Source organism: Loxodonta africana, chromosome 7 (genome assembly GCF_030014295.1).
Source record: "Loxodonta africana isolate mLoxAfr1 chromosome 7, mLoxAfr1.hap2, whole genome shotgun sequence".
Taxonomy (NCBI): domain Eukaryota; kingdom Metazoa; phylum Chordata; class Mammalia; order Proboscidea; family Elephantidae; genus Loxodonta; species Loxodonta africana.
Genome location: NC_087348.1, coordinates 112,351,965 through 112,376,540, shown reverse-complemented (window position 1 = coordinate 112,376,540; position 24,576 = coordinate 112,351,965). Strand labels below are relative to the sequence as shown.

The 24,576-nt window shown below is 45.9% G+C and overlaps 1 protein-coding gene across 1 annotated transcript; it reads right to left on the bottom strand.

Annotated features, from left to right (window-relative positions):
- Window positions 1-4,150: 4,150 nt before the first annotated feature.
- On the bottom strand, window positions 4,151-20,744 carry MTNR1B (melatonin receptor 1B). Its single transcript, XM_003415638.3, has 2 exons — window positions 20,522-20,744; window positions 4,151-5,025 (listed from the first exon to the last, which is right to left on the bottom strand). The coding sequence occupies exons 1-2, from the start codon at window positions 20,742-20,744 to the stop codon at window positions 4,151-4,153; spliced, it is 1,098 nt and encodes a 365-aa protein (XP_003415686.2).
- Window positions 20,745-24,576: the final 3,832 nt, after the last annotated feature.

Here is a 24,576-nt window from a genome sequence, read left to right as displayed (position 1 = left end):
TGGGAAAGGATCGGCAGGTAAGTGCCACCTCACTCTGTGGCTGGGATTCCTCTGGATTCTGATCTCTCATGCCATCCTAGTCATCACTGGCTTCTCCTTACCAGCCATCCCTCCTTCTTTTTCCACCAATCTGCCTTGAATGAAAGCAGCTGTGGGTCTCTTCTTTTCTGGAAAATATTCCTCATTTTCTGGAATTTAGTTCATTTAGGTTTCTTTACATCCAAAACTCTTATGAGGTTTTTTTAAAAATGATTTTGTAGCTTATTTGGCTTGTTATCATTGTTAAGGTAGAAGAGACAGCCTCTTGTGATTTTTTTACATCATAAATGCCTCTGCCACATTTTTGAAGAGATTTTTTGAGGCAGAATTATCTATTTTTTGATTAAATATAAACAGCAAAGGAGATGCTCTAAAACTTCTCACTGGGAGACTGGTTGGATGGTGTCACTGTTAACTGAAATAAGAAATCCAGATACATGGTAGATCTTAGGGATATTAGTGCATTTGTGGTCACTGAGTTTGAGGGAGGTGGTATAGCTAGTGATTAACAGTACAGGCTCTGTAGTCAGATGACCTGGTTTCAGAGCCTGGCTCCACCACTTACTATCTGTGTGATCTTCAGCACATTACACAATCTCTCTGTGTCTCAGTTTTCTTATCTGAAGAAAATAACAGTATATCTCTTGCAGGATTGTTGTAGAGATTAAATCTGATAATTGAAGTCCTTAGAACAGTGCCTGGCATGCAGTGAGCACTCAGTAAATCCTAGCTATTTCTAGCCAGCATTTGGAGATGTACATCAGGCAGCTGGGGATATATGGGGAGGCATGTAAAATAAATCTTTTGGATTTGGGTTCACAACCAGGGCTGCCCATCGAAAGCACCCAAGGAGGGTTTTCAAAATACATGCTCGTGTTCTCCACTCACCTCCCAAAGGCTGTGATTCTGTAGTGTTTAAGCATTCCCCAAGTGATTCCAATGCACGTCGCTGGGGGAAAACCACTCATAAGGAGCATAAAAAGCAACTAGCAGAGGCCCCATGAGCAATTCCAGCATTTCAGAAGTGGGCAAAGCAGAATGAGAAGGAATAGATGGATGAGTAAGGGGGTGCCCAAAGGAAAGCATAAATGGTTGTGTGTGTCTGTCTCAACTTCAACTGTGATCTGGTGGGGCTGCTGGATGAGGCCACACGTTGGACCACCTGAGGTGTTGGCCCAGCCATAAATCTGTATATATACCTGGACTTGTGTTCCCTTGATGTCTGAGGGTTTTATAGAGAGCTGAAAACTGAAAGATCCAGGAAGAAAGGCCCAGAGGAATAGGGAAGAAGATAGTCAGGTGGCACCAGATTGTCCAGAGTCAGGAAGGCAGAGAATAGATAGAGCCCCACACTATTTTAGTAAAATCATCTTTATTTGAAATCAGGGCCAGCAGTGTGAGGCCAGTCCATGTATGTGCACGGCTCAATGTTCTGGATTTTTCCCAATTTCCTTCATTCTCTAGGTTCCTGGTTCATTACCAAAACCTATGGAAACAAGGGAAGGTCCTAGTTAGTGGCCTGTCAGTACTGAGGCCTGGCAAAGCAGGTAACACCTGAGGGTCCAGGCCAATCAAGAGAGAGCTCTTGTTCCCTCAACAGTAACGACTAGTGAGCCTGTGCAAGATACACAGCTCAGAGCTAAGGGATGGGAGTAAGGGGAGATACCTTCTTGCCAAGAAATGACACTTCCCTGTCCTCCAGTTGGGAGGGAAGGGAAAATCCCTATAGCTGGTGCCTGGCGGGGGGGAAGCAGAAAGGACAGAGAACAAACACATGCCTGACCAGGTTAGCCCCACGCTCTCAAAGAGCCTAGGAAAGTGGTCTTGGCTTAAGGAGATGCCTAAGGACCCTTATGTGTCTCTTTCAGACCGAGGTCTGAACTGGAAGGTCTCCCTGGGGGAGACTCCCACACTCAGCAACTGGATCCCAACATCCTGATAACCATGGCAGTGATATCTACATTCCTAATAATTTTGGTCAAGGATCTCCTGTGTCAGAATCAGATTCCCAGCAGAATTGAAACCTTTGTGGTGATGCGCAGAAGATTTGCATTTCTAAAAGCTCCCAGGTGACTCAGTGACTAAGCATAGCATCCAACCTGGGTCCTTCACATTACAGGGGAAAGGAGAGGATCTTAGCATAATGTTAAGCGGTCAGCACATCAGACCCTTCCAAATCAGCAGAATGAGCTTTGGAGCCCCTCGAACACCTTATGTATTCTTCTCTTGGGGCACTTACCGAGCTCCACTTTGCCCCTGACACAGATCTCAAAGGGAGTGGGAAACAGAAGTGGAGCACTGACGTCAGACAGACTTGGACTTCAAACCTAGTTCTGAACATAATTGCTCTATAAACTCAGGAAATTATTTCAATTCTTTGAGTTTCAGTTTCTTACTATAAATATGGATAATAACCTCTACTTCAAAGGGCTTTGTAAGGATTACATAAGTTAGAACAGAGCAAGCACATACCACCGTGCCTGATACAAAGCAAACACCCAATAAACGTTAGCTGATTCTACCATATTGATTGTTTCAACAGACTACTAACTCCCAGAGGGCAGAGAACATAGCTTTTGTTTCTCCTGCCAGACTAGCCCACAAGAGGCACTCAATAAATGTTTGTGGAGTTGAAGAAGGAAGTCAGTTGGTGCTAAATGAAGACCTGAGATTTATGTAAACGTATAAGCCATAAATACATAATCATAAGAAAGGAATTGGGGGGAGCAGTCCTTCCTCCACTCCCCTATTCCCCACCCCCACTTTCTCGCCTCCGCCTTCCCAGTCTTTGTGTATAATCTTTCTCCTTCAATGTTATCCTTTATTTTTATGTAGTTAGAATAATAATAAAAGCTAATGATTACTGAGGGCTAGCCATGTACCAGGCAATGCCTTCTCAGTGAATCCTCGCAACAACCCTGGGCAGTAGGCCTCATTGTGAGCCCCATTTTAAGATGAACAAACTAAGGGATAAAGAGGTTAGGTGATTCACCTCGAGTCACAAAACTTGAACATGGTGAAAACAGGGCAGGAAGCCAGGCAGACTTTGTGCTCCAGATGCCTAAGGGCTGTGGGTGTGTGTGTGTGTGCGTTTGTGTTCTATGATTGTGGTGTGGTATGTGTAGTGTGTCGTGTGTGTAGTTCGGTTAAACACTCAACTACTAGCTGAAAGGTTGGGGGTTTGAACTCACCCAGAGGTACCGCAGAAGACAGGCCTGGCAACCTGCTTCCAAAAGGTCACAGCTCTGAAAACTCTATGGAGCAGTTCTACTCTGTACAAACAGGGTCACCATGATCGGAATCAACCCTATGGCAACTAACAACATGTGCGTAGGACATTTGTGTTGTGCCGTGTTGTGTGTGTAGTGTGTTTGTGGTGGTGGTGGTGCATAGTGTGTTTGTAATGTGCTGTGTGTGCGTGTTTGTGGTGGTGTGTGTATTTGTGGTATGTTGATTTATGTGTGTAGAATGTTTGTGGGGGTGATGTATGTAGCATATTTGTGGTGTGGTGTGTTTGTGGTGGTAATGGTGTGTATAGTGTGTAGTGTGGTGTGTGTGCAGGGGGGCGTTGATGGAAGAAAATGTGAAATGCTTGTTCCTGCCCCCCTCCCCCCATCCCCAACCCTTCCAGAGTTACCAACCTTTCAGCACCACAGGCCTTGCTAACAGGAAGATATTCATTCCTGACATTCCTGGGTGGGGGTGGGGAGGGGGGGAAGGGGAGAGAGTAGCAAGGAGGCCAAAGGCGGAGTGTGAAGGAGAAGCCCATGGGAAGGAATTGACCTCTTCTGCCCCAGGCTTTTCCTCATTCTGTTTCTTTCTTGCTTCTTGTACGAGTCAAGCTCTCAACAAACCACTGAGAGAGTGTCTGCCAAGTCCAGGGCATGTGCTCCCTGGAATGCACCCTCAATTCCTGTAGGCATCTCCTGACCATCCTGAACCAAGGGTGCTGATGGGCTTCTTGTCCAGAGGATGAAACTCCACAGGCCGTGTGCTGTTGATGAAAACAGGGCTGCACAGCCTAGCAGTCTGGCTGGTCTCACCCTTCGAGCAAATCTGCTCCCACCATTTCATGGCTTTGTTGTGCCAGCTGGTGAGCCTCAGATCCAGGCTAGAGAGCATCTGGCTGGACAGGGTGCTGGTCATTAATAACAGGTGGGGCTTGGCTTTGCAGCCCCTTGGCATGGCTGCCCTTAGAAGCTTCCTGAAAGCAGTCCAGTGGGTTCCTCCACAGGGCCAAGAGGATTCTCTTGTATTCCCTGCGGAAGTTCTGGTTCAGAAGCCCATAGATGATGGCATTAAGGCAGCTGTTGAAATAAGCCAAGAAGTAGCTGGTCACAAAGAGCCCCTCTGGGACCTGGGGAGCCATTTCCTCTGGGTTGATGGCGACAGCGAGGCCGATGCAGTTCAGTGGGGCCCAGCAGATGGCAAAGATCACAAACACCGCGAACATAGTGAAAAAGCTCCGGACGTCGCTGGGCTTCAGGCGCAGCTTGCTCTCCGACTTGGCCTTCCTGTGGGCCTGGAGCACCAGCACCCAGGTGCGCAGGTAACAGAAGGACACCACAGTGATGGGGAGGAGGAAGTGGACAACCACCATAGCCACCGTGTACTGGGCATTCGCCGTCTGGATGAAGGTGCAGGAGTAGATGCGTGGGTCATATTCCAGGGACTCCACGAAGAAGTTGGGCACCAAGGCCACGATGGTGAGGAGCCAGACCAGGCAGATATAGAGGGGTGTGTGCCAGGGCTGGCATATCCGGCGGTAGGACTTGCTGTGGCAGATGTAGCAATAGCGGTTAATGGCGATGGCAGTGATGTTGAAGACAGAGCCAACGACGCTCAGGCCCATCACGAAGGCACTGGCCTTGCAGTGCACCTCCCCCAGGGCCCAGCCATCATGGAAGATGGCTACGAGGATTAGTGGGTAGGGATACAAGGCAACCACCAGGTCAGCCAAAGCCAGACTCACCAGGAACAAATTACCTGGGGCAGGAAACAAGAAGCAACAGTCAGCATGAGTCCAAACTCCCTGAAGGACCGAATTGCTGGGCTGAGGGCTGTAGGGACCATGGTCTCGGGGAACATCTAGCTCCATTGGCATAACATAGTTTATAAAGAATATGTTCTACATTCTAGTTTGGTGAATAGCATCTGGGGTCTTGAAAGCTTGTGAGTGGCCATCTAGGATACTCCACTGGCGTCACCTTTTTGGGAGCAAGGAAGAATGAAGAAAGCTAAACATACAAGGGAAAGATTAGTCCAAAGGACTAATGGGCCACATCTACTACGGCCTGCACCAAACTGAGTCCAGTAAAGCTAGATGGTGGCCAGCTACCACCACTGACTGCTTTGACAGGGATCACAATAGACGGTCCTGGACAGAGCTGGAGAAAAACACAGAACAAAATTCTAACTCAAAAAGAAAGAGCAGACTTGCTGGCCTGACGGAGGCTTGGAGAAACGCTGAGAGTATGGTCCCCGGACACACTTCAGCTCAGTAATGAGGTCACTCCTGAGGTTCACCCTTCAGCCAAAGATTGAACAGGTCCAGGGAACAAAACAGGACTAAGGGGGCACACCAGCCCTGGGGCAGGGACTGGAAGGCAGGAGGGAACAGGAAAGCTGATAATAGGGAACCCAGGGTTGAGAAGGGAGAGTGTTGACATGTCGTGGGGTTGTTAACCAGTGTCATAGAACAATGCGTGTACTAACTGAAGAAAAACTAGTTTGTTCTGTAAACCTTCATAAGAAAAAAAACCTTCATCTAAAGTACAGTTAAAAAAAAAAAAGTCAGCATGAAACCCCAAGATTTCTGTTCGATAGAACATCCCATCCTTCACTGAGTTACTTTTTGCTCTGGGAGTGGAAACTGTTAAGAGACACAGAGTTCAGGGTTCAAACTGCTTTTCTGCTACTTATTAGCTGTACAACTGAGGCAAGTTACTTAGGCTCTCATTTTCTCACTTTTCTCATTTGTAAAATAAGAATACTGTTACCTACCTTGTAGTATAGCTCTGGAGTCCATGTGGGTGCAGATGGTTAACGCGCTCAGCTGCTAACCAAAAGACTGGAGGTTTGAGTCCACTCAGATGCTTCAGAGAAAAGGCCTGGAGATCTACTTCCAGAAAGTCATTATTGAAAACCCTATTGAGCACAGTTCTACTGTGACACACGTGGGGTCGCCACAATTGTGGGTCAACTCGATAGCAATTTTTTCTTTCAGTATAGCTGTGAAAATTCAATAATGATGTAAAGTGTTGGAGATATCACAGATGCCCATATATGATAATTATTTCCATGATAGCCACAGACACTCAGAGCATCATTTAAGCTCCAGCAAGGAGTCCAGGAATGTGGATTTACCACCCACCCCCACCCCAGACTCCTCACACATCTATCTGACAGTTGCCTTTTGCATTTTCTTCCCAGTGGTCAGCAAGCTACTTTCTAATTGTCTTTAAGTCATTTTTCTACATATGAACTGCCTTTTCAGCTAGAGTAGAAAGATTTTAAGAGGGAGAACCATGCGTTTCCAGTATCCTCCTGGAGTGCCTTATCTGGGGCCTACGCTCCTAGCCATGTCGTCATGTTGACAGACACCTGGCGTAGCCCTGGCTGCTCACAGCAGAGTCCCAGCTCTGTGGAGGGGGTAGGGGCTATTGCATTCTCTATCTCAGCCTCTAGGGGGCCTCCCTGCTTTGTGTCCACATTTTCAGGCTTCCCGAATTGTCTTTCCTTTGAATGGAACATTCTCCTGCATGGAGCTCAGTCAAGCAGGGAAAGCCTCAGGAAACCACAACAGCCATTGGTTAATATGCTTCAGGCGTGTTCTGGGCCAGAGTCTTAGGGAGAAGTCAGAGCTTCATCAAAAACACAGCCTCTGCTCCTCAAGGCTTTGCATTCTAAAACCAACACTGACACATGAATAAAGCACTAAGAAATCGAAAGTTTCGGCAAAATGGAGCTCAGGCCATGAGCAGCTCCGTCTCCAGTGTCATGTGTTTCATTTACCAAGTGCCGTACTTTTTAAGCATCTACTGTATGCTTAAAAGATAATGATCGTACTGAAAATGCACTTAACTTAGATGTAAGAAGACCTGAGTTCAAGTCCCAGCTTTGCCAATGCTAGCTCTATGACCTGAATCTCTCTTCTGTAAATGAGGGGAGAACAGATTACCTGCTGAGGCTGCTGTGAGGACGAAACAAGAGCTCCAAGGGCTAGACAGCCAGTTGGTGTGTGACTATGTGCCGGCCGCAGAGTGGAAACTTAACACAGGTAGAATTTGACTGAATGTTTATGATTTTGATACTGCTCAATAATATCATTAAATATTTAAGAAGTGGGGATAACAAAGAGATGCAAAGAAGATTTTTAAGTATTCAAAAATATAAGTATTTCCATGTATTAGGCTTCAAGCCCAGCAGTAGGGATCTAAGATGAGCCTTTACCCTCAGAGAGCAGTTCATCAAGGGGGATGATAAGTCAATAGCTACAGCTAGTACCGAGTGCGGTAGGAACTGCTTGGTCCCTTCCTATTCTAATATTTTATGAATAGGAGCTCTGGTGGTGCAATGGTTAAGTGCTCGCTGCTAACTGAAAGATTGGCAGTTTGATCCCACCCAGCCTTTCTGCAGAAGAAAAGACCTGGCGATCTGCTCCCATAAAGATTAACAGCTTAGAAAATCCTATGGGACAGTTCTACTCTGTCACATGGGGCTGCTATGAGTTGAAATCGACTCAGTGGCATCTAAAAACAACAAAACCGTAACTTCACAGACTGGAAACCTCTCTTTCTGGTTGGTACTGCCAGGCAAGAAACGCATATCGGAGGACCTAGTTGGCGTCTGGAGGGATCTCAGGCTCTGCTCATTTAATTCTCAGCCCTGTTCATTGTCTCCACTGGAGAATTTCAATTGCTGATGCCCCTACACAGACCTCATTGGTCCCAAGAGAGCAAGGGAATCCCTCACGTAAATTTCTTGGGTTCAGTTGAATCACGAGCCCTGATTCTTTGTAAAACTTTTGAAACTTGGAGGTGGTGCTGGGAGTCGGAGAAAAAAAGAGTTGCTGTTGAGTTGACTCTGAGTCATGGCAGCTCCATGTGTGTCACAGTAAAACTGTGCTCCATAGGGTTTTCCATGGCTGATCTTTTGGAAAAGTAGATTGCCAGGCCTTTCTTCCGAAGCGCCTTCAACCTCCAACCTTTTGGTTAACAGCTGAGAGCATTAACTGTTTGTGCCACCCAGGGACTCCAGACGTGGAGTAATCTCAGTTCTGCCACTTTCTAGCTGTAAGGACTTGGGCAAGTTATGGAAATTCTTTCTCCGTGACTATTCCTTCATCTGTTCCCTCCTTTTCTTTTGGAGCTCTCCTTCACCACAGTCCACATGGCTGTTTCTGTGAAGAAAATCACTTCTTTCCAATACAGGAATATTGGCCTCTGCAGGGCCCACTGAACTCCTGGCTGGGCAGCAAACAAGCTTTTCGCACTTGCAAACACGTGCCGAGAAAGCCAACCACTGCTGGGAGCCAGTGCCAGCCAGCGCAGCCAGCTGTTCCCCAGAAAGCCGAGTCAAGCTCTGCCGTGTCAACGTGGCTCAACCCCTAATAATGCCCCGGAGGCTGGCAAACAGCTGGTAAATAGTGGATACAACACATTCAACACCACGTGGAAAGTGATTCAATTACTCTTCGCTATTACTCCAGCTATTCCTAAAAGACTGCAATCAACCAGTTCAGCTTTAGATTCATCTGTCCAGATGTCCTACCGTCCCTCAGTTTTCTTGACATGATTCCAAATGAGGTGAAAAAAATTCTTGTTTTGTCTCCCATCTGTAGGAAGCTAGGTCCTATCTGGGTGATACTCAAGGGGAAGAAGGTCCAGTTCTCTACCCATTTCTTCCCCAGACAGGTGAGCAGTCAATCAGGACACACACAGCACCACTGCTTGCCCTCTGCACCAGCTTTAATGAATATTTAGGTTGAGAGTTCTGGTGTGACTTATTTCCATCTGCCGCATCAGACAGGGTGAGTTAGCAGAGAGAGCCTTTGACAAGGTCTTGTTCACTAATATGGAACTCCCTTCCAGTATTCACACACAAGGCACATGCCTTCACACACCCGTCAACCACAATGCCCCTGCCCCCCTCTCCTCCTTTCTCCTTTCTGGGAAATACATTTCTTAATGAGATCTTGCCAGGGTTGAGCTACCTAAGCTTCATCAGTTAGGAGAATTCTGAAAACTAAAAAAACCCACTGCTGTTCAGTTGATTCCGATTCATAGTGACCCTATAGGACAGAATACAAATGCCCCATAGGGTTCTCAAGACACAGCTGGTGGATTCGAACTGCCAACCTTTTGGTTAACAGCCGAGTTCTTAACCACTCCACCACCAGGGCTCCCTGGAAGGTAAAGCTACCTCCATGTCTGGCTGCTTTGCCTGTGCCTACCCTCTACACCCAAAAGAAGAGTTGGTTGGATTTAAATTGTCCCTGGTCAGTGAGCTATAAGATGCTGTAGAAACATATGTTCACTGAGTTATTTACTCAACAAATACTCCTGAGTACCCATTATGTGCCTGCTCTGACTATGGGACTTAGATGCTTAGGGAAATGTGGTAGGAGACTCCTTCTCTGCCCTCACAAGTTTTATAGGCTCATAGAAGAGACAATTAAACAAATAAAAACAATATTAATGACAGCTATGATAGTGAAGGAGCCCTGGAGGCACAGTGATTAAGAGCTTGGCTGCTAACCAAATGGTCAGCAGTTCAAATCCACCAGTTGCTCCTTGGAAACCCTATGGGGCAGGTCTCCTCTGTCCTATAGAGTTGCTATGAGTCAGAATTGTTTGGATGGCAACAGGTTTTTGTTTTCTTATGATAGTGGAAAGGAGCCCTAGTAATACAATGATCAAGCACTTGGCTGCTAACTAAAGGGCTGGTCATTCGAATCCACCCAGATGTTCCACAGGGGAAAGGCCTGGCTATCTGCTCTCCTAAAGAGATTACCAAAAATTAACATCATTGCCATCGAGTTGATTCTGACTTGTTACAGACTAGAAAAATCTATGGGGCAAGTAGTACTCTGTCACATAGGGTGACCATGAGTTGAAATCGACTTGACAGCACACAACATGATAGTGGAGGAGTCCCTGGGTGGTACAAACGCACTCAGGTGCTAACCAAAAGATTGGAAATTTGAGTCCATCCAGAGGCTCCCTCGGATGAAAGACCTGGCAGTCTGCTTCTGAAAAATCATTGAAACTGTGCTATGGAGCACAGTTTTACTCTGACATACATGGGATCGTTATGAATCACAATCAACTCAATGACAACTGGTTATGATAGTGGAAGCCAACATACAGTTTGTCATTTCTAGTAAGGTTAAAATTTGTATGCTTCTAGGTCATCGTCTTTCCATCCTTCTACCCACTGAAATGTGTAATGCAATTATCATGCTCTGGGTGTGTGCCAGGGAAGGGCCAGTGATGAATGGGATGTCCCCTGCCCTTCAGAAGCCAACAGTCCTATGGAGAAAGCAGACTCAGTTCAGTGTGGTGACAGCTGGGAGGGAGGCCATAACCAGGTGTAGTGGGAACAGTCGGGAAGATCCAAGTCGGCCTGGGACTGGGTGCCCAGCAGTGGAAGGGGCTGAGGCTAGTCAGGCAGGTACAGCTGAGCAAAATCGCCAAGGCTGTTGTAACACTGCTGCCTCAGTCTCAGAATGACTATTGGCCTCAAACGCAATCTTGCACGGGAAAGTACGTAAGAAATAACTACATATGAGATATTCTTACTAGCTATGTTCTGAGGCTACACATTTGAAATAACTGAAAACATTACTTACTAAAAACTCAATATTCCTGCAAATACCCAGAAAACAAACCAATTGCTGTTGAGTCGATTCCCACTCATAGTAGCCCTATAGGACAGGGTAGAACTGCCCCATAGGGTTACCAAGGAGCGCCTGGTGGATTCAAACTGCCGACCTTTTGGTTAGCAGCCATAGCTCTTAACCACTATGCCACTAGGGTTTACTAAAACAACACATGTCTATATTGATGTAAGCTCCCAATTAGTTCCCAAATTTCTTGAGGGAAGAGACTGTTTTCTCCCAAAATCACACTAGTTATGAAAATCCTAGGGGCACAGATGAATCATATAAGAGCTGAGCTGAAACTTAACTTTGCTCTAATCAAATAAGAAAAAGGTTTGCTAAGCAAACAAAAATCGGACTAGGGGTGTTTCAACCACTTAAAAGGTAAAACATACATATATAAGGACATAAGAAATATCCATTTACAAATCTTTCTTCCATAGCTATTGAAAGAGAGCTTTTGGAAATTATTGGTAGTATTTTTTAGTATTTCATTACTTTAAGTACACTTAATATCAACAGCAATGGGGTAGCACCTTACAGTTTACAGTGTGTTTACATAAATTGACTCCATTGTTCCGGACAAGAATCTTTTAAGATTTCCATCTTGTGGCTAAAGAAACTGAGACTTGGAGAGCTTATGTGAATTACTCATAGCCATCACGGTGAAGGAGGCAGGAAGAATATGCAGAGAAATGGGAGGAAACCAGGAAAATGAAGTGTCAAGGTCAAGTGTGCAGAGAGTTCCCCCCCATTGGAGTCAGATGCCACAAAAGAGAGAAAGAAATGTACCCACTTAATTTGGCAATTAGGAGGTCATTAGTGAGGTGGTTGTTGGTTGCTCCTGAGTCAGCTCCAACTATCAGCAAGGACAAATTCCAAGGAAAAAAATGGAGTGGTACTTGGAAAGTACTTTGAGGTGAAGTTTTGTAGTTTTTATTTTATTTTATTACGAGAGAGACTTGTATTTGGCACATAATTGTTGTTGGTGGGTGGAGAAACCACCCGCCAGAGTAGAACTGCTGCACAGGGTTTGCGTGGCTGTGATCTTTACAGGAGCAGATTGCCAGGAATTTTCTCCTGCGAAGGGTTTGAACCGCCAACCTTTCAGTTAGCAGCTGAGTGCTTAATTGTGCCACCAGGACTCTTTAGAGGGGACTTAGCTAAATATATTACCTTTGCACTGGGCACCAAAAGCAAAAGCAGAGAAAAAAAAGTTAAATTTGACAGAAAAGGTAATTCTGAAGCATCTTCTTCCACTGCCCTTACCATCTGAGTGTGTGGGTGGGTTTGAATCTCCAGCCTTTTGATTAGCATCCAAGCGCTTAACGGTTGTGCCACCAGGGCTCCTTGGCACATAATAGGCACTTAGTAAATGTGGTCTGTTGTTTATAATGGTTGTTTTAATATTATTTTTAGTTTCATAGAAAGATCAAGAAGGAAGCTGATAATGTTGGAATGGGATTCCTGTGAGATAAGATGTACGAAGCAGCCGTGAGGTGGGGACAGCAAAGAAGGTAGGGTGTTGCCTCTAGATTGTAAACTCCCGAAGCACTGGGACTTTACTTCCCAACTCCCTAATGTTTGCTCCTTCAGCAGCAAGTATTGTACGTTGTAAGGCCCGCGTTCTGTATTTTCTGAGTTTTGTGCTGTATCTCATCTGAATACAGAATCCAACTTTCTGAAAAGAAAGACAGTCAAACATGAAAATCTTTATACCCTTGAGCTACTGAAAGCTACACAGAAGGAATTAAAGAGGATTATGGGCTTTCCTGAATATTCAGCTAAAGACATAATTATGGGATTTAAAGTTACTCATTTTTGCTCAGTGAAGAGATAACAAGGTATTTGAGGCCAAAATGCGAAGTTGGAAAGCTTGGGCAACATTAGGGAGGGGATCCAAGGTAGCCCAGCTTGGTCTTTAGCTGATAACAAGCACCCAAACCTCACAGCACTCAGCAGGTCAGAAGACACCTGTCACCAAGTGACATCTCAATGAGTGATCAGTGGTAGGATAAAACTTGGATGAAGTGGGGTCCACCTTATCCCAGAAAATCCTGGAGGGGCAAGCACTGATAACCTGTTAATTTCCCTCCGTACCTTCCAAGGGAAACCCTGGTGGCGCAGTGGTTAAGTGCTACAGCTGCTAACCAAAAGGTTGGCAGTTTGAATTCACCAGGCATTCCTTGGAAACTCTATGGGGCAGTTCTGCCCTGTCCTATAGGGTTGCTATGAGTCGGAATCAACTCGACGGCAACTTTTTTTTTTTTTTTCAGACCTTCAAAGAAGCTTTGTCCAGGCCACGGTATATATTCATTCATCAGTCACTCAGTCAACATGTGGAGGAGAGGAAGAGGGCAAGAACAAGAGGCCACATGGGCTCTGCCCTAATCTGACTGAGAATGCAAAACACATGAACACGCAGAATATTCCCGTTATGAACCCACAAGGCAACTAACGCTTCTGAACAAGAGATGGTGCAGACTCTTAGCACTTCTGGGTGCCTGAAGGAGGGGGGTCTTCACTGGTATGGTCAGGGAAGAACCTAGATAGGGTGTTCAGCAATCAAATCCTCCGTGTTTTCCTGGACAATTCCAATGTCAAGTATTTCATATCATTCCTCCTTACAAATCATCAAAACACACTGTTGTTGTTGTTGGATGCCATTGAGTTGGTTCTGACCCGTAGTGACCCTATGTACAACAGAACGAAACACTGCCTGTCCCGCGCCATCCTCACAATCTTTGTTATGCTTGAGCCCATTGTGTCAATCCATCTTATTGAGGGCCTTCCTGTTTTCCGATGACTCTCTACCAAAACACCCTAGAAATAACAATAACACTCACAAACAACACCTTCCAGACAGTCAACTCTACCCAAGCAGAAGTACAAAAATCCACTGTCAGAAATATAGATTCTGATTTTTGCCTGGGGAATTAGGGTCATTATATCTACGATGATTCCCTGGGTGGTGCAAATGGTTAATGGGCTTGGCTGCTAATGGAAAGATTGGTGGTTCAAGTCTAGCCTTAGGAGTTTGGAAGAAAGGCCTGGAGAGCTATTTCCAAAAAAATTAGCCATTGAAAACTCTATGGAGTGCTTCTACTCTGACTCACGTGGGGTCACCATGAGTTGGGACGACTCAACAGCAACTTTTTAAAAAAAAATAATTTATTTTATTGTTATTGTTGAGAATATACATAGCAGAGCCAATTCAACAGTTTCTACACATAAAATTCAGTGGCATTCATTATATTCTTTGAGTTGTGCAACCATTTTCACCTGCCTTTTCTGAGTCGTTCCTCCCCCATTAACATGAAATCATTTCTCCTTAAGTTTCTTACCTAATCCTTAGAGTTGCTGTTGTCAATTTGATCCCGCACAGACAGATCTTAAAAAGCACAATGCTCAAGGCAGGCATTCCTTACTAGTTAAGCTAAGCTATTGTTAGGTTTTAAGAAGACTTCAGGGAATATTTTTTGTTTAAGGTTTAAAGATAATCTCAGGGCAATAGTTTCAGGGGTTCATGTAATCTTCATGGCTCCAGGAAACCCGGAGTTCATGAAAGTTTGAAATTTTGTCCTGCATTTCCTTCCTTTTAACTAGGATTCTTCTACAGAATCTTTGATCAAAATGTTCAGTAATGGTAGCCAGACACCATCCAGTTCTTATGGTCTCATAGCACAGGAGACAGTTGTTCATGGAGGCCATTAGCCACACATCCCATTTCCTCCTCCTATTCCGAACTCTTCTTCATCCTCTCTTGCTCCAGGTGAATAGAGACCAATGGTTGTGCCTTGGATGGCCACTTGCAAGCTTTTAAGACCCCTAGGCACTACACAGTGAATTAGGAGGTAGAACAGAAGCACTAAACTTATTATTAGGCCAATTAACTGGGACGTCCCATGAAACCATGGCCCTAAACCACCAAACCAAGGAACCAAATCCCATGAGGTGTTTGGTCGTACAGAAGCAGCCTCAGCAGCTACCTTTTTTTTTTTTTTTTTGACATTGTTGTAAATATATCTATTACGCAACTTTTGCTGACAACTTTTTATAGGTGTACAACTTATTGACAGCAATCACATTAAACAACCCTGGTTTTGGTGTCTATAAAAAAAAAAATTTTTTTTTTTCATAGAGCAGGACAATTGATGCCGTTGTGCCTTCAGTGGAGACTAACTCAGTGCTACAGTGAGGAAGCGTTTCTCTCAGCATTCTTCTGTGTGCGTGACTGCCTGGATAGTGCCCGGAATGGCAGGAGGCTCACATTTTATAGTCAGCTGACAGGCAACCACAAGCGAGACCAGCAAGGGGGCAAACTCCCTGAAAGGAGTCCCGGGGGCACGATTTTAGGAGTGTAGCTGGAACCTGCTGAGCAATGCTACTCACACAGGAGCAATCAGAGAGCAGGCACACCAGTCAGGAAAAGAGTGACCTGTACTTTGGACTTTTAGTGTTCCAAGCAATTCAATTTCATGTAGACCATACTGACACATGAGCAGCACTGAGTACTGTAACCGAGGTCTACCCCACCTCCTGAAGCAAAATTAATTGCTTCTGTCCCATGCTTTCCTAGTATCTTGTCCATTTTCAATTTGTATTGAAATATTGTACTGAATACAAGCTTGTATTCAGTTCCTACTATGTGCCTGGCTTCTGTGGATGGAAATGGAATAAAAGTCTCTGCTCTCAACAGTTCACAGCCCAGTGGGGCCTGTTGCTGTCAAGTTGATTCTAACTCATAACGACCCTACAGCACAGAGATGAACTGCCCCATAAGGTTTTCAAGACTGTAAATCTTTATGGAAGCAGACTGACAGACTTTCTCCTGTGGAGTGGCTGGTGGGTTCGAACTGCCAACCTTTCAGTTAGCTGCTAAGCACTTAACCACTGCACCACCAGGGTTTGCTCGGTGGGGAGAGAGGCAAATACAGTGAAGAAAGTGTTGTATTGGGGAAGATACAAGGTATCATGGAAGGCTGAGGAGGGATACACTAACTAAGCCCAGTCATAGATTAATAATAAACATTAACCACTCTCTAAAGGAGTTGGGAGGAGCCCTGGTAGTACAATGGTTAAGCTCTAGGCTGGTAACCAAAAGGCTGGCAGTTCAAACCCGCCCAGTGGCTCTGTGGGAAAAAAGATCTGGCAATCTGTTTTCATAAAGATTACAGCCTAGGAAACCATATGAGGTAGTTCTACCCTGTCACATGGAGTTGCTATGAGTCAAAACCGACTTGATGGCAGCCAACTACAACAACAAGCGAGTTGGAAAGGGTTTTGAAGGAAGATCAGATAGACACCAGGCAGAAAAGAGGCAGGGGACAGTGCATCCAAGAGTACGGAATGTTTGAGAAGTGGCAGCAGCTCACTCTGGCATGAGTGAGAGGACACAGAGAAAGGAGACGTGGCTGGTGGACTAGGCTGGCCATGGAGGGTTATGCAAACTGTACTCAGGAGCTGGATGTTCTGTAGATGAGGGGCAGTCAGTGAAGGCGGGGGTGACTCTATGGCATGGCAATAGGCACTGGAGGAGGGAGTGGAGACAGCAGTCCAGGAGACTATGGACCTCATTAGTTCAAGAGATGGTGAGGGTCTAAATTAGGGCAGTAAGGGTAGGGAGGGCAGGAAAGGGCAACATTGAGAAATACTGTAAGGCAAAACCATTAGGATGTGGGGAATGAAGGAGAAGGAGGAGCTAAGAAAGGCTCCCAGGGTTCAGGTCTGGGAGACAAAGAGGAGAAGGAGATGCAAAAACTAGGACCATATAAAGCAAGGGAATGAAAGCTTGCAAGGAGGGAGTGAATCTCAGCGTCACACACAGGAGAGAGGGGAGTTTCAGAGGAGGCCTGAGAAATAAACTCCTGGTGGATTCTACAACCAAGAGTTTAATGGCTAAAGCCAGATCCCAGAGGACTAAGGGGGGAATCTGAAGCAATGAGGTAGGGTCGATGAATATAAATTATTTTACTAAGATGTCTGGCTGAGAAGGGAAGGGGAAAGGTGGCATTAAAGCTAGAGGGAGACATAATGTCAAGGAAAGATTCTATTTTCTTTTAAAGATAGGAGACCCTTGGGTGTGAGTATATGGGGTGGTGTGTGTGTGTAAACTGAGTAAAAAATGGAGATTGAAAATAGAGAAGAGAGAGAAGGAACCTAACGAAGGAAGTTTGCAGAAGATCAGGGAGAAGAAGAGATTAAGAAAAAAAAAAAAAACACAAGGGTTGGCATTGACCACATCTAAACCAAAGGTCAAAGTGGCAGTGGCTGGCATGGAGGAAGTCCCCAAATGCCATCAGGAGAGTCCAAAGTGTGGCTAGTCTGAAGAAACACCAGTCTGACAAGTGAAACGCTAACTTGGTGCCGTGTTCTGTGCAAAGCTCTAGAAATATAAAAACAACAACAACAAACAAAACAAAACTGGTTGCAGTCAAATCAATTCTGACTGATGGTGACCCATGTGTTGTAGAATAGAACCTTTCCACAGGGCTTTTAGGGCTGCAACCTTTTGGAAGCAGATTGACAGACCTTTCTTCCAACGCACCCCTGGCTGGGTTCGAACCACTAACCTTTCGGTGAGTAGTTGAGCACGTAATCATTTGCTCCACTGAAGGACTTGTCTGAGAATACAGCGAAGAGTAAAGCAAACCTGGCCTTACCTTCTAAGGTGGGCGGGTCCTGAACCTACCTCTTGTCTTCCCTCCCTTCTTCTCTGTCTGCCTTCCTCTACTGGCATCTCTGAAAAAGTCTACCCACCACATGCAGCAGCAGGAGCTGCAAACAGGGTAGTCCTGAGGCAAAGGACAATTAATCTAACCATTTATCCTGCCATTAGGAACATCCCTGTTACAGATGACAAGAGGATAGACAGGGTCTGCCCACAGGTACTGGGTCTGTAATAGTCAAGTAAAATATACTGACATACTCTGAGAAAGACGCTGCGTCCTTAAAATGGGGCTGTGCCTTGGTTATTGGAAATATATGTATTCTCATTGTCACGATCCTATCTTCCCAACACTGATGAATTAAGGTGCCAGACTTAATTATAGAAACCTCTGAGATAAGTGTTTCTTAAAGTAAATCTAAACTCTTTAGTAAAAGAAGGCCTGATGATAGGATGGATGCTAACTATTCAAGGTGCTATAGGTTTTGAAATCTTGTTCAGCCAAGTCATTTAGTTAAAGTCAATATCACAATTTTTCAAGACTGTCACCCATAAAACCGACAGTCAAATAAAAACTGGCTAAATTGCATGACTGGAGCAGCCACAGATGTGTCAGGAATGAATGTCACTTAGACACAGTGTTAATTTTTTTTTTCCCCCGGGGCTGGGCTATAGCAGACACAACATGAGGCAGGAAGGGTAAAACAGAGGATGTGCCGGCCATTTAACATGCTCATTGCCCATCGCACCACACTCTCAAATCACTACGGTTTCAGCGGTCCCTGCAGGGATAGCGGAAAAGGCCAGCCCTCGGCAGGATGGAAGAGAGGAGAGGACGCTTATCTCCCTCAGGCAGAAGGAAACAGCACCCACTCCTCTTAGTCACCTCTCCTAAGGTCACCACCAGGTGCTGTCAAGCCAGCTATGACTCATGGCAGCCCTGTATGTGTCAGAGTCAAACTGTGCTCCAAAGGGTTTTCAATGGCTGATTTTTCTGAAGTAGATCACCAGGCCTTTCTTCCAAGGCACATCTGGGTGGACTTGAACCTCTAACCTTTTCGTTAGTAACCAACAACAAACCTCTTGTGCCACCCAGGGTAAGAGACAAGGAGAGAAATGGTCAATGCCAGAACCTGGACAGTCCACCCCCACTCCCCACAGGGGAGAGAGCCTCGGGCTGCCTCATCCTGCTTCCCTGTGCAGGAAAACAATGTTTGCATCTGCTGCAAACAGACAGTATGATCAAAAATATTAAATATAGTTTTCTAATCATAACCTAAGAATCCTCGGTGCACAGTGGTTAAGCATTCGGCTGTGATCTGAAGGGTCAGCGGTTAGAGCCTACCAGCCGCTCCGAGGGAGAAAGATGTGGCAGTTTGCTACTGTAAACTTGGAAGCCCCATGGGGCAGTTTTACTCTGCCCTACAGGGTCACTACGGGTCAGAATCAATGGCAACAGGCTTTGGAATCATCAGCTACTCTTTACTAATACTAAGCTTTTACTCACAGGACGTAATAATACCTTGAAAATGCTATCCCAGGTAACACCGACCGCCAGTATTGAAATGATTGAGTTAGAAAGCTTATTTCTTCTTAATAATGTTAAGTTCCCCCATATTATGGAGAGAAGCTTACATTTTTATTTTTTTTGTTTGTGTTTTAGATCCTTGAGTCACAGGGCCACAAAAATACATATATACGTTTAACCATTCACTAAAATTGGCTATTTTGAATGATCTAACTCCTTAGAAAAACATTTTTAAGGTATGCAATTGGCTTTCTGCTGCTGTTTTTCCACTTTAATTAGCTCTAATATTTGAGATGCCGCCTAAGGAACGAACTGGAAAATTACAAATCAACAAGCAGTTCATTGAGCGTCTGCCCAAGGCTGAAATGGTCAGCACGCCCCAATGGCCTGTGGGGCTGGAGTTCTGAGACTGCCCTCCCTCTGGTTTCTTCCCTTGAAGAGCTGAGTATGGTGAATTGAGAATGGAGTGAAAGGGAAAAAAATATTTTTCAGGACTGCAACAGTTTTTAGCCAAATCATCCTTTTAATTTTCGGTTAAGCCCACCAATTCCCCGTCTTCAGGAAAGAGCACGTTCTCTCAAAGCAATGCACACAGAGCAAGCAGCGCCTGCCACGTCCGCCTGTGCAAGCTCTCCGTTGGAATCGGGTCTTCAGAACGACCTGGAGAGAAGTTTCCAACACAAAGCTCACCAGAATGCTTCCATTAATTCAGTCATTATTTCAGCCAATGTCTTCTAAGCACTGACTACGCAAAGCCACAGTGCTAGATAGGAGCAGGGGAAGACGTGTCAAAGGTCGTGAGATTTCTGTGATCAGATGGTGTACCATCTGGAACTGCAGAAACTGAAACAGGGTGGGTAGCGATGGCGTCCAGCCCATGGGCTTCCAGAGCGCTGGGGTCCTGACAAGAAGAGAGCAGGGCGGGGCGGGGGGGAGCCCACAAACTTTGCCCAATTCGCGCTGAAACTGATGCCTCAAGTGCACCCTGGGCAGCTCCAAGAGGCAGGCGCCAGAACCACCGCACGTCAGCGGAGGCAGCAACTCATCTTAACTCTTCATTTCATTTGGAATTATAGGTAAATGTTTAACTTTATAAGAAACTGACAAACAGTTCTGGAAAGTATCTTTACCATTTCGCATGTATGAGAGCTTCAGTTGCTTCACCAAATTTTGATTTTAGTGATTCTTGTCGTTTTGATTTTAGTGATTTCTTGTGGGTGTAAAAACGGCTTAGAACAGTGTTTGGCATAAAACATTGAGTGCAGGACCAAACCTGGGGGCTGGGTTAGTGTGGAAAGAAACGGGAGTCCAGGGCTGAGAAGGGGCGAGGCGGTGGATAGCAAGCTCAGTGCCAAGACCACAGGGCAGGGAAGCGCCGGCCCCCAGCAGCCGGAGTGGCACTCACCTGCGTTCCGGAGCTTGCGGTTCCTGAGCACCGAGAGGATGACCAGCAGGTTGCCCATGAGGTCCACGGTGGTGGTGATGATGAGCACTGTGGACAGCGCGGGCGCCACCCAGGGAGGCCGGGGGGTCCCGGAGGGCCGCGTGCCATCTGCCTCCAGCCGGCCTGGGCGCGCCCCAAGTCGGCTTGCCGCGCTGCAGTTAGCGAAGGAGCTGTTCTCTGGCATAGCCGACCCTCCGGCGCCGCGCGCTGGCCGCCAAACCGCCCCTTTTCGCCGCCAGGCGCAGTGCCGAGCTGGGCGCTCCTTCCCAACCCAGCCGGCGCAGGCGTGGGAGGCGGCCGGTGGGGAGCGACTCAGAGAAGATAATTAAGCAAGGGCAGGGAGCAGAGAAAATGTAGCAACCGGAGGAAGGACTTGGGGCGCAGGCATTGCAGAATGAAGTGCGTCCTTCGGGGGCGTGCTCAGAAGCGGCTGGGACCCCGCTGCCACAGGCACAGCCACAGGGAGTCCGGCACGTTGGCGGCCCAGGTGAGGCTGCAGAGCTCATCTGGCAGCAGCCCCTGTGAGTGGGGTTCCGCCACAGTACCCCGATTTTCTCTACAGCTTCCCATATAGAAACTGTGCCCCGGAAAAGACGCCCGGGTCTGCAGACCTGAGAAGGTGCTGGTGAGCTGGACCTGCCGACCCATTGCCAGAAAGCGAGATCTGAGGCCGCCATGGGGCTGTGCACCTCCGAAGAAAACGTAACCCCTGGGGCGTCGTGGTAACAGATTCCAGAGCAGAGCAGGGTAGAGGGCTACCGAAGCGCAGGATAAAGATGAAAGTGCACCATTTATTAAGCACTTGCTGTGTATGGTGGGAGGCATTGGTTGTGTCTCTGCCCTGTCCTCTTTATAAAGCCAAAACAATACTTTCAGAGATTTATGAGCCTCTATGCTTAATAGATGTATGGTCAATACTGACGGTTTTTGGAGGGACAAGAAGGGGAGACAGGGATAAAGGAAAGAAGGAACTCAAATGCTCTGAATTCAAAATGTCTGAGCACTTAATCTGATAGTAATAGTAATAACAGCTAACATCTTTTGAGGAATAGTTTTATGCCAGACACTGTTCTAAGCACTTTTCATGCCCACAAGAATCACTAAAATCTAAATGACTCACAATCCTAAATTTGGGAAGGAGGTAAAGCCACTGGAGCTCTCACACATGCGAAATGGTACAGATACTTTCTAGAACTGTTTGTCAGCTTCTTATCAAGTTAAACATTTACCTATCCTATGACCAACAATGCCAAATGAAAATGAAAACATATGTCCACAAAAGACTTGGACAAGCATGTCCAGAGCAGTGTTATTCATAGTAGCCCCAAACTGGAAACAACCCAGATGTCCGTCAACATGAAGGGATAAACAAATCATGGTGTATCCATACAACAGAACACTATTCTGCAATAAAAACTACTGACATACACACAACATGGATTAATCTAACAAATATTATGTTGAGCAAGAGAAGCCAGACACAAAAGACTAGTTACTCTGCAATTCCATTTACACGAAGTGCAAAACAGCCGAAGCTAATCTATGTTGATAGAAACAATCTATGGTGACGGAAACATTGGCTGCCTATGGAGGTGAGGATTGACTAGAAAGAAACACAAATATAAAATTTGGGGATGTTATCTGTATGCATGTAATTTATACACTCCTCCCTTCCCCTCCCCCCGCCAAAAAAAGAAGGATGCAGTGGAGAAGGAGGGACGGATGACCCAGGAAAAGGAGGGGATAACTGAAGGGACAAATTATTTGAGAGATAAGAGGGCTGGAATCCAGAGCCCAAGGAAGAATATTATTGTTAGGAAGAGAGAAACTTTCTACTCAACAGCAGGCAAGAAGTAGAAGCTGGGTACAAATTCAGAAGTGTTTCTAAATTGGTATAAGGAGATAAGGGAGTTTTGCTCTGCCTTCTACATACTCAAAGGAGCCCTGGTGGCTCAATGGTTAAATGTTTGGATGCTAACCAAAAGGTAGACAGTTTGAACCCACCAGTCTGTCCACAGGAGAAAGATGTGGCAGTCTGCTTCCATCAATATTATGACCTTGGAAACCCTATGGGGCAGTTCTACTGTGTCCTATAGGGTCCCTATGGGTTGAAATTGACTCGACAGCAATGGGTTTGACTTTTTTGGGTCTATATTCTCAGGGAGTTTGAGGCTACCTCATTAGCTAGGGTTCAAGGGTAAGGAGTGTGAGAGGTTTGAAGACAGGAGAAATTACGAAATGTCATTTCAGAAAGTGGGAAGGTTAATCAGGAAAGTGTAGCAGGTTTGTCAGGAGAGCGAAATGTCCCTGTGAGGCTTAAGATCATGGCTTTAAATGAAGCCAGTTGGCCTGGTCGAATGTTTGTTAGCAACTTGGAGCTGCTCAGGGCAGGCGTGGAGGAGGCAGAGTGAACTTCAGACGGGATTGGGGTTTTCAAGCTGAGAGCAAATAACAGAAGATGATCATGCAAAGTCGTGATAATAAGGTGGATCCTGGAATCTAAGTTAAATGATGAGGAATGAGAAAACAAAAGGGCACTGACGTTCCCTGAGGAAGAGGTAGTATCAGAGATTGGAGAACTTATGAACTCAAATAATTGTGGTAAATGAATTAAAAAATAAAGTGTGGTATTGAGAGACTAAGTGTTTAGAACCGAGATTTCAGAAAGGTGCTGATTCTGTTGATGTAAAGGCTCTGGGGGTGATTATGGAAGTGGGTCACTGGAGGACAGTGAGGGAAAAGCTTACTGGAAGGAAATGAGAAGGTTGAGGAACTGAGAAACCAGGGTGAGATATAATGGTAGTGGGAGAACAAGAACACTGAGTCAGGAGGTCAGTGCCCAATGAATGAGGAGGAATGACCAGCAGGTTGGCAGGAGAGCAACAGGGAAAAGGAGAAGGAGACATAGCTAGATGGCATGTCAAGGTGTATGTTCAGGAAGATGGGGCAGCCAGGTTCTCCCTGCTCTTACGTGTACATATGTAGCAAAGATGTAGTGGCACTTCTCTGGCTCTCAATGTCTCTCAGAGCAATAGGCAAGCTGAATACAGTCTAAGTTGCCACAGTCCAGTCACACGTTCTAATAACACACGTTGAGTAAAACAAGCATGAAAAGAACAGTTGCCCATGAGTCGACTCCAGCTCATGGTGACACCTCATACGTCAGTGTAGACCTGCACTCCACAGGGTTTTCAATGGCTGATTTTTCAGAAGTAGATCATCAGGCCTTTCTTCCGAGGTGTCTGTGGGTGGACTTGAACCTCCAACCTTTCAGTTAGCAGCTGAGCACTTTACCACTTTGCACCACCCAGGGACTCCCCTAAACTATTTGAGCATGAGACACAATGGGAATTTACCTTGTGCTGCCTTGGGATGTGATCATCTCCCTTGTCTATATCCACAACAGCATATTCTAAGACCCTTGGGCACCAGGGATCTGAGTACTTGTCTGCCTAAGAAGTCGGTGTTGCGTCCTGGTACAGCTGACCAATGCCTTCAAAGGACAGGGGAAGAAGTAGTGTTGTCGTCGGGGTGTACCCCGGGCCTCATACAATCTCAGCCAAAACAGAATCTCCCCTCCACTCCCCCTCCCCAATCAAAAAGACAAACTAAAGCAAACCTAGAGAAAAAAGTCCTGACGGTGAGAAGTTGGAATTATGACACCCAAGGTGATCAAGAGATTTAATAGAGAGGGTATTACATTCAAGGAGCTGGGAAGATGACCCAGGTTGAGAGGCTAGAAATTGGGCAGGAGATGCAGGCAGGAACCTGATCCTGGAAGGCCTTCAAGGTCGCTGTGAAGATTCTAGGATTGCTCCTAAGGATAATAGAATTTGTTGAGGGGTTTGTGAGCCATCTGTACCCTGCCCCAGGGCTTTTGCAGTTGTCCCTTCCAATGCAGAGAGCATGTCTACGGAAGAAGGCAATCCCCAATTTGGCATCCAATGTAGAAGTGCAGTGATTGCTTTCATTGCTCCAGGCTGAGGGGGCTTCTTAACTAAAAACGATTCTTTTCA

What these genes read in the sequence shown, in the direction of transcription:
- MTNR1B (XM_003415638.3), bottom strand. Translation starts at nt 20,744, where the DNA reads ATGCCAGAGAACAGCTCCTTCGCTAACTGCAGCGCGGCAAGCCGACTT. An exon ending in CCGCAAGCTCCGGAACGCAG is followed by an intron (nt 5,026 to 20,521) that starts GTGAGTGCCACT and finishes TTCCTGCCCCAG; the next exon opens with GTAATTTGTTCCTGGTGAGT.